The sequence below is a fragment of the Erinaceus europaeus genome, chromosome 4 (genome assembly GCF_950295315.1).
Source record: "Erinaceus europaeus chromosome 4, mEriEur2.1, whole genome shotgun sequence".
Classification (NCBI taxonomy): domain Eukaryota; kingdom Metazoa; phylum Chordata; class Mammalia; order Eulipotyphla; family Erinaceidae; genus Erinaceus; species Erinaceus europaeus.
Genome location: NC_080165.1, coordinates 108,290,096 through 108,300,342, shown reverse-complemented (window position 1 = coordinate 108,300,342; position 10,247 = coordinate 108,290,096). Strand labels below are relative to the sequence as shown.

The 10,247-nt window shown below is 42.3% G+C and overlaps 1 protein-coding gene across 2 annotated transcripts; it reads right to left on the bottom strand.

The window, feature by feature from the left end:
• Positions 1–5,354: 5,354 nt before the first annotated feature.
• Positions 5,355–8,323, bottom strand: LOC132538136 (uncharacterized). Of its 2 annotated transcripts, none has more exons than XM_060190370.1 (2): positions 7,273–8,323; positions 5,355–6,545 (listed from the first exon to the last, which is right to left on the bottom strand). In XM_060190370.1, exon 2 carries the CDS (start codon positions 6,500–6,502, stop codon positions 5,741–5,743), a length of 762 nt encoding a protein of 253 aa, XP_060046353.1. In that variant the 5' UTR covers positions 6,503–6,545; positions 7,273–8,323; the 3' UTR covers positions 5,355–5,740. The 2 variants fall into 2 exon arrangements, with proteins under 2 accessions (XP_060046353.1, XP_060046354.1); XM_060190371.1 differs by having other exon boundaries at positions 5,355–6,530.
• Positions 8,324–10,247: the final 1,924 nt, after the last annotated feature.

The following is a 10,247-nucleotide window of genomic DNA, read 5'->3' as shown; positions in this document are numbered from 1 at the left end:
CTACTTTCTAGATCATTTTAATTTGTCAGCCCAATGCACTGAATAAGAACACAAAATTCTGTGCACAAAATTTTTATATCATTGTTACAAGAAACTGGACTGAAAATTGGTGAAATACACAATAACATTAAAAAAATAATCAGAGCTTTCTTTATGCAGTTCTAGGGAAAATATATAGACAATTACAATTTTTAAAAACTGTTTGCAGAACATTAGAAATATCATACTTTGTTCTGAAAAAATAATGTTTAAATAGTTGAAGAGAATATAAGATTGAAAAATATCTAACTATAGTGGTTTCAATTTTATCTTGATGACCTCTGTTTATTTCATAATTTCTGAAAAATATTTCCCTTTAAAATAATCAATGTTAGTGTATAATCTCCTTTTTTTCTAAAAATGTTTTATACAACTATTGTATTTATGTCTAACTAATAAGACAAATTTCACATAAATGACATTCATTTCCTCTATCATCTTCTCTTTCAGAGACTAATACTTGAGCATAAAAAGTTGTGTGGCAGAGACTTAGACTTTAAGCAACATGTCAGTCACTTAAATTGCTGCTTAATTTTGGCTTGGCACCACTTATCATTTTAAATTGAGTGCTTGATGAAATAATCATTCATCTGTGCCTGCTTTGAGAAATTAGCAAGTATGTTTATTTGTCAAAATGTCAAAGTGAGTCTTTAACTCTGAAGTACTGTTCTGGGTAACAAGTGTAAACTTTTCTCAATTTCAAGAGAGTAATATTCTCAAAACATGAACCACCTTTGGAGGATCACCTTTGCAATCTTCACCTGTTTTTCATTACAAATTAGGTAGAGCTAGAACTACAGAAGGAAGTGATGAGCTGCTTAAAAAAAAACAAAGGGGAGCTAAGTAAGTGTTTTTCCTTCTTTTTTATCTTTTATTTTATTTATTGGCTAAAGACAGCCAGAAATATAGAGGGAAGGGGGTGATAAAGAGGGAGAGACAAAGAGAATCCTGCAACATTGCTTCACTAATCACAAAGCTGCAGGTGGGGACTGGGGGCTTGAACCTGGGTCCTTGCGCATTGTGACATGTGCACTCAACCAGGTACACCACCACCGGGTCCATTTTTTTGTTTGTTTGTTTTTTAAAAAGGACTATTGAAAACATTTTGTTTAATAGTTACTCAATATAAAACAAAGTGTTGTCCTCAGTGATTCCCCTTTGGCGAATGAATCAGACGACAGGGAGTGTAAAGATTAGCACAGAGTGAATACTTTAAGGTCAAACTAAGCCAGTACAAGTTTATTAATATTTGAGACCACTGTATGGTGAACTTTGCTTTAAAACTAAAGAGAAAATCAGTGACAAAAATATGCATAGTTTGTAGGCACAGATTAGAATCAATGCCAGTTATCAGTATAATTGGGGGTGGGGATGAGGAGCCAGGTGGTAGCACACCTGTCTGAGCACACACAGGATAGTTTGGAATGACCCAGGTTCAAGTTCCCACTCCCTATGTGCAGGGGAAGAAATTTCATGATTGGTAAAACAGTACTGCATCTCTCTTTGTCTTTCTCTTTTCCTCTCCCCATTCCCTCTCAATTTCTCTCTGTCTCTATAATTCATTTTTTCTTTTTTACTCTGGTTTATGGTGGTGTGGGGGATTGAATCTGGGACTTCAGAGCTGCAGGTGTTAGAGTCTGTTTGCATAATCATTGTGCCATCTACTCCTGCCACCATAGATAATATATATTTTTAAATGTTTCAAAAGAGAGTGATGACACACAAATGTAGATCTAGAGTTTTAAATTCTTTTCCAAAATAAGTGAAATTTATGCTGGTGTAAATTACTCTTCTTATCAAGAGTATAACATTAAGATATCTTCAATTATCAATTTGTGGTAAAATAGTGAAACTCACCCTTTTCTAGATTTTACTGCCTATATCTTAATTTATTTAGTTATAACTGCCTATTTATTTTGTTATTTTTATCCAATGTGTATAAAGATGAAAATTAAGTTAAAGTGATTTTTAATAATTATTTGAACATATATTAACCACCTTTATAGAAGTTTATGTATGAAGTATAAAAAATAATAATGAAGTAATGATAAATAATGTAACATGAAAATAAAACCCTTACTGCCACAAATAAGAAATATAAAATCAATCCCAAATGCTGGCGAGATGGCATAAAGGTTATGCAAAAGATTCTTATGCCTGAGGCTTTGAGGCCCAGGTTTAATACCCAGAAAAAAAAAAATCTCTCTCTCTCTCTCTCTCCCTCCCTCCCTCCCTCCCTCTACATCCCCCTCCCCTTTCTCTCTCCCTCTTCCCCTCTCTCTTTTAAAAGAAAATCATTTGCAAAAGGTTGACATAGTCATCCTGTAGTAACTAATATTTACACATTTCATAACATATAAACAATAAGTGGAGGAAATATAAAATGAAAGAGAACATAAACCTTTATAAATGGAAAAAAATCTGTGACATAAGAAATTTGGTTCTACAAGTAAAACTTTTATTATACCCAGGGAGTAGTATCGCCATAATGGATAGGATTTGCAAACACGGGGTCTCCTGAGCTGGACTGCAGACACCCCATATGCCAAACTGATTCTCTAGTTCTCTATCTCTCAAATAATTGAATAACAAAAAATTCTTCAAGCTAAATAAAATTAAACTAATTAAAGTATACCCTAATTAAAGTACACCGAACACTATACCCAAAAATCACTCTTATTTTAATGGGTTTATGAACAGAAGCACTATGAAGTACAAATATGCTGCTGAATGTTTCTGTACTCACATTGCCACATATGATATTTTATGTTTTCATTTTTATCTGATCCAAACACCTCAGATGCTTCATGTAGTTTATCCTTTTGTCCATATAATATTCAGAAGTTTAATTTTTGAATTCCAAGCCTGGGAATTTCTCTAGATATCTTACTATAATGCAATTGATTAAATATAAATCAAATGTATTTTATTTCTACTTACATTTAATAGTGCTCTGCATGATTTCAGTTCTTTTAAATGTATTGATATTTGCTTTATAGCCCATCATATGGTATATCTTTACAAATGGATCTTATACTTTTGAAGTGCAATTATTGTGTGATGGAACTTGATAGTAAATTGATTGATGAGTATGAGAAAGAAGCAGAATGAAAAAAATGAATCCACATTTCTTCCCATAGATGACATTTCCTCTCACTAAAATGATTTGATAGTGAATTGATTGAGAACCATGAGACTGAAGCAGAGTGAATAATGAATCCACATATCTTTCTGTGGATGGCATTTTCTCTCACAGAAAAAAGAAACAAGCACAATGAGAGATATGAGATGCTGTGATTGGGAATGTGTATGGCACATGCACAAGGATGTTACTGAAGAAAATATAGTGATTTGAGATCATACATGTTCTGGGCATGCTGAATTTTAGTTATTGGAAAAACCCACAAAATTCAATTATTTATGTTTAAAATGTGCATAATGCTGAGCTATTCAGAAAACTGTGTTTGTTTTAGCCTAGTACTAAACAGCTCAGAGAAAAGAATTGATTAGGGCCTGGGAAATAAATGTAAACATACATATACTTTATGTAAACCTGTACATAAACAGGTATGTAAAATAGTTTCATGGATGATGCTCTGAGGTCATAAAGATTCAGTCCCTGTTGACACCCTGAATCAGAGTTGAACAGTGTGCTAGGGGAAAAGAGAACTTGATTGTCCCAGAAAATTCTAACAAACAACATCTGGTTTTATTTATCTATTGTTTATGTTTGCTTATATGTTTGTTGCCACCAGTATTATTGCTGGACCTTTGTAACTGTGCAACTACAACAATCCTGGCATCCATTTCCCCTTATTCTCTTTGTTTTGATAGAAGGTGAGAAACAAAGAGAGAGGGAGAAACAGGCAGAGAAGAGAGATACCGGCAGCATTGCTCCTTGTGAAATTGCCCCAAAGCAGGTGGGGACAAGGGGTTTAAACCTGTGTCCTTACACATGAGAATGTCAAGTACTCTACTGAGTGCACCACCATCCAGCACTATCTAGCAAATGATCTTTAAACAGTATACAAACAATTGAATACTTTACAGAAATTTTTATTTTTTAATCTATTTTTATTTATAAAATGGAAAAAAATGCCTCCAGGGTTATTGCTGGGGCTTGGTGCCTGAACTGTGATTTCACTGCTCCTGGAGGCCACCTTTGTTGCCCTTGCTGTTTATCATTGTTGTTGTTATTATTGTTGTTGTTATTGCTGTCGTTGTTGGATAAGGCAGAGAGAAATCAAGAGAGGAAGGGAAGAGAGAGAGAGAGAGAGAAAAAGAGACATGTGCACACCTTCTTCACAACTTGTGAAGCAACCACCCTATAGGTGAGGCAGGGCTCGAACTGAGATCCTTATGCCAGTCTTTGCACTGTGAATCATATGTGCTTAACCAACTTCCCTACTGCCCAGTGCCCAATAAAATGGAAATATTGATAAGACCATAGGATAAGAGAGGTACAGTTCTACACAATTCCCACCACCAGAACTCCATATCCCATACCCTCCCTTGAAAGCTTTCCTATTCTTTATCCCTTTAGGAGTATGGACCCAGGATCATTATGGGGTGCAGAAAGTGAAAAGTGTATCTTCTGTAATTGCTTCCCCGCTGAACATAGGCATTGGCAGGTCAGTGGATAACCCCCAACCTGTCTCTCTCTTTCCCTAGTTGGGCAGGACTCTGGGGAGGTGGAACTCCAGGATACATTGGAGTCCTCTGCCCAGGAAAGTCAGGTTGGCATCATGGTAGCATTAGCATGCTTCTCTCAATTCATGCCAATTGATACTGCATCTGCTAATCTCAATCTAATCAGTGCAACCAGTACCACCTGTGTTTCACTTGTGACTGTGTCCAGAGACATCAGAAGTAGAGTGTCAGCCCTCCAGCTGCATCACTCTGGTGAGATCTTTCCTAACTCATAGGACTCCCTAATTCCATTTTGGGTGGTACACTTCCAAACAAAGCCTCAAAACCTAGATATAGACCAGGGCCCATGAGATAGGGCATAAGTACGTATGTATACATAAGTTAGGGGAAATATATACCTTAAAGCCAAAGTTCACAATAGTTTGCAGTGAGTCAATAAATGCAGCAAGCAAGTAGAAAGACCTAAAAAAGATACCACAAAGTACTTAATAAAATAGTTTCTACTTAGACCTAGATACCCTCCTCATCTATTTCCCATTTCACTTGCCTCAATCACTCCAAAGCTAACCTTGTCAAACAAAGCAATGATTTGTCGCGTCCAGCGCGACGGTGACGGCGAGACGGGAGAAGGGCGTCAGGATTGATTAACAGAACAGCAGACTCAGTTCATGGAGCAAGCAAGCAAGCCTTTATTTTTCTCTTGTCCCAGCTACTTATACTGTTTCAGGGCGTGGGAATGCGGAACTTGCGGTTGGCTCTGCCAGAAAGCGTGGGCCTCCGAGAGGTCAGGCTGTTCTCAGCGAGCCTCTGTACTTTGTGTACTTCCTCTTGGCCTCCCACAGCAGGCAGCTCTACTTAAAGCCCCAGGGCGGGAGTGTGAGGCCAGGGACCCTTTGTCCCGACATCTCCCCCCTCTCTTAAAATTATGCCGAAGGGAGCTCCTGTCTTAGGTTGTCCCGGTCGGGCAGATCCTTACCCGTCTTTGGGAGGCCTCTAACCCTGTCTTAGGTGGTCCATCCTGACCGGGAAGTTTCCCGTCTTTGGGGCACCCTCAGTGTTCCTGCAGCATATTTAGCCATACCTGAGGAACTTCTCCTCTAGGATGGCGGGCAAGGCTAAGCATTACCTGCGTGGTGGCCCTCTGGTGATGCCTCTGGGAACGATACAACCTTTTGTGTCCCCAACAGGCTGTAACAGTAACTCCTGTTCCTATGATTGCCAGGGCCAGGGAGCCCACCCATCGTTGTACCCAACCTCTCAGCAGAGCCATATTATTCCACCATGTTTCCCCACTTATGGGGGGTACTCTGGTCTCATTAATTCTCACAATCTGATTAGCAAGTTGACTGGTGAAATTTACAAATGTCACATTCCATGGACCCCTAAGGTAAGTATTCAGCACCCGGAGCTGTTCGGAGGCATTTTGCACCTGTAGGGGGGTGACACAGGTGGCACGGAAAAAATGTGAGCATGTGGCGTCATGCATTTTCCACAGTGCATCTACCTGCTCTTGGAGCAGGGCAGTCTGTTGGTTTAAGTTCAGAATGCCCATGTGTATCTGAGCATTAAGAGTGTTCTGCTTTTGCAAGCCCTCGCTGACTCGCTCAGCCAGCTGATCAATGGTGCTGGCTGCGGCAGCCGATTGAGATAGGGCGAGTCCGGCCACTGTGGCTGCTGTGGCACAGGCTGCAATGATGGACACCACCTCTGCTGTGACTCCAAAGTCCCTTTTCTGCCTGTAGAGCACCAATTCTTCTCTGTTCTTAATGACCGTCAGCGGAATGGGCAGGAAAACTGGGATCCGCGCTGTCATTGAGGAGTCTTCTTCTCTCCAGCAATTGCTAAGGAGACAACAGCTGGAAAAGCAATTAAGCATCCCCCCAAGTCACCCGTATGGTTCCATGTTCCACAGTATGAAAAAGAAAGGGCTCAAGAGACAGGCCCTGTTCTTTATGGGCACTTGCGTCTTATGTGTTATATTTAATGTCTTTTCAAACCCTTCAGTCTCATTTCACGTAGCTGTACCATTGAATACTGACCCCCACTGTAAAAGCATTGGTACCATGTCCATGCAGGCATAGGGCCCGCAGAGAAACATCCCAGCAAATGTAGGCACTTGTGCATTGGTGGGATTCCTGAAGGTGTGTGGGTACCCTCCAAATGTGGAATTTTTTGCAATCAACCGGGGGCCATACCACAGTAGGTCTACGGTACCTCCCTTGAATAGATCTCCCTCCTGGGTAATGCAGCCTCCCCATTGCAGGCTTTTCCTTACTTCAAATCTAGGGGAATAGGGCCAACAGCAGGGGGCCGTGGTCCGGTATGGTAGGTGGACCAATTCTGCCTAGAGCCACGGTTGATCGGGAACCAAATGTCATTCAACTCTCGAACAGGGCCGCTTCCATTGTTGGAGAAGTCGCCCAATGAATAATTGGACAGGGAAAGACATGGTCCCAGGAAGGAACTATTACCGTCAAGCCATGATGTGTTGGTGGTGCAAATGAAGTACAGGCTTTCCCATAACCAAAACGTATTGTTCACTGAATGGGTTTTAGTGGGAGTATTCTGGGAGGCTGTACCCACCGTGAAGTTGGAGCTGTACACTGATGGGTATACTGTGCTAGCTTGACCCACAGGCATCAGCATGGGGGGGTTCTTTACCAGACTCCACACCATCTCTCCCGCCGTCATCGTTGTTGTCAGCAGGGTTAGCAGCCATGTTCATGTTCCCGATCCCTTCCTCATTCTCCTTCCTGGTGTTAACTCGTCTCACACATCGGTCAGGCACCCAGATGGGTTTTTCACTTCCTGGGGGGAAAACACAAACAGCTCCCCTCACTCTTGCCAGGAGAGGGGTCGGTCCCTTCCACATCCCGGTTAGTAGATCTTCCACATTACTTCTCCTAAATTATCTCTTTGGGGACGCCAGTGCCTTTCCATGGCAGACCGGCCCCGACCATCAATTGTTAAAAAATTTCTAATGAATAAGACCTTATTTAGTAAGGACACTGGAGAGGAGAGGAACTCCCCCCTTTTTATTTTTGACAGATCTTGTTTGAGTACAGCATGCATGCGTTCAATGATAGCTTGGCCAGTTGGATTATAGGGAATGCCAGTGGTGTGGCATACTGCATGGTCTTTACAAAAGGCTTGGAAACGTTGGCTGGCATAGGCCGGTCCATTGTCTGTTTTTATGTGGCTATGGATTCCTAAGTATGTGAAAGCAGCAACACAGTGGTTAATCACATCTTTAATTTTTTCCCCAGTAAAGTCAGAATCTATTACTCCTGGATGTATAGTAATGCCTTTTAGGATAGTGTTGCTTCTTCCCAGTATCAGTCCCATGACTCCCTTAGGGAGCGGCCCCTTCACTCCTGTGGGCAGGGTTTGCACTCCCATTAATGGTGTCAGAATTGCTCTTGCTGAGACACAGAGGTCCAGTCCTGTGCTCCCTGGGGTTGCTCGGGAGAGGTCCACAGGGCATAAGGATTGCCCTGAGGAAGAAACTGTATCCTCCCGGACCCCACTGATGGGGCCTCCTCGGAGGTCAGTGCTCCATACACTGTGTTGGGGCCCTGGGGTGGGGCCTTCCTCCAGTTTCCCTTCCCAGTGTTCTGCACATTCCATATTGGGTGGCCATTTATGTCTGTTCTGGAACGACAGTCATTGGCCCAATGAGCCCCTTTTTTGCAGCGAGAGCACACTCCTGGCTTTCTGCCCCCACTACACAATGCTGGACACTCTCTTTTAAAGTGGCCAGCATTCCCACAATGGAAGCAGTTCCGGCTGCCACCTGCAGTGCCCCTGGAGACCTTGGCGGGGGTGGGTTGTAAGGCGGCTGCTATTACCTTTCCCTGCGCTACTGAGCCATCAATGTCACGGCATATGCGTATCATTTGACTCAGGCTCTTCCCCCGGTGGGCCCTAAGGGCCTCTTGGCACCATCTATTAGCATTCTCATAGGCCAACTGCTGAATTACTGGCATAGCCATGTTAATGTCTCCAAAAATCTTCCCTGCCAATTATATTAGGTGATCCACAAAATCTGCAAAGGGCTCGGAGGGGCCTTGAAGTACTTTAGACAAATGTTCCCCAGCCTCTTTATTTGGAAGGGCTTTCCAAGCCCGGGTGGCTGCACTAGCAATTTGGGCATATACTCCAGGGTCATATGCAATTTGTGCCTGCAAGGTATTATAGGCACCAGTGCCCTGTAGCATATCCAAATTCCTGTGGGCTTGTCCAGCATTAGCATTAAGCCGGGCTATGCGGAGACATTCTTCATAATATTCTCCTTTCCATAATAAGTAGTCTCCCCCCATAAGCACCACCTGACACAGTTGTTGCCAGTCACTGGGCATCAAATTTAATGCCCAAGAACTGCTGTGCAGTGCTAGACTTTATGGCAGTGCCTTGTTGTTAAGCAGCCGCCTGAGCTTAGGCTGTAGTTCTGTTCCGCTTCCACTGTTACCCATTTTCGTTTTCTGTTTCTGAACTCCTAATACACCGCCCACCAGCCAGGAGGTGACCCCGTCCGCTTACCCCTCATTCCCGATCTCGGTGGAACCTCCACTTGTCGCATCCAGCACAATGGTGATGACGGTGACGGCAAGACGGGAGAAGGGCGTCAGGATTGATTAACAGAACAGCAGACTCAGTTCATGGAGCAAGCAAGCAAGCCTTTATTTTTCTCTTGTCCCAGCTACTTATACTGTTTCAGGGTGTGGGAATGCGGAATTTGCGATTGACTCTGCCAGGAAGTGTTGGCGTCCGAGAGGTCAGGCTGTTCTCAGCAAGCCTCTGTACTTTGTGTACTTCCTCTTGGCCTCCCACAGCAGGCAGCTCTACTTAAAGCCCCAGGGTGGGCGTGTGAGGCCAGGGACCCTTTGTCCTGACAAGGATTACAAAATCCAGATAAGGGAAAGAAACCTGCATACTTCAGTGATGGCTCTTTGGTCACTACTGGGCCACCCCATCACCTGGGGCCCTAGTCAGGCCGTCCTGAGATTCCCATACAGACATGATAGGCCTAGACCTCTAACAGAACCCTCTCTCCACTGTCACTAGTCATCTCCATCAGGAACAATATAATGGAGCCTCAGTGTGAATCAACAATGGTAGAGAACATTCCATTCTCCGAAGGGAGGCTGGGCAACATACTCTACCATTTAAGAAAGATGGATCCTGAAATTAGTGCAGCCTAGAATGTTCCTAGCAGTGACCACAAAATGCAAACTCAGACCTACATGGATGTAGAGGTTACACAGGCTCCTGCGTCCCAGATCAAATGGAGAATTTTTCATTTTTTATTATTTTTATTATTCATTATTATTTTATTAATTTTTATAATTTAAATTTTGATAAGAAAATGAATTAGCTCTATTATACCATATTTTTAAATTATTGCATACAAGAAAATGAAATAGCTCTTTGGTTTCATAATATGAGACAAAAAAGAGGCAAACCTGCTCAGAACAGAATACTTCTGAAAACTTTCCTTTCTAGAAATATTGAGGGTTCAGGTAATTAAGTGCATGTTACCATGTTTCGATGCACAACAA

Bases quoted from the DNA above. Each gene is read 5' to 3' on its own strand.
- LOC132538136 (XM_060190370.1), bottom strand. From the start codon at position 6,502: ATGACAGCGCGGATCCCAGTTTTCCTGCCCATTCCGCTGACGGTCATT.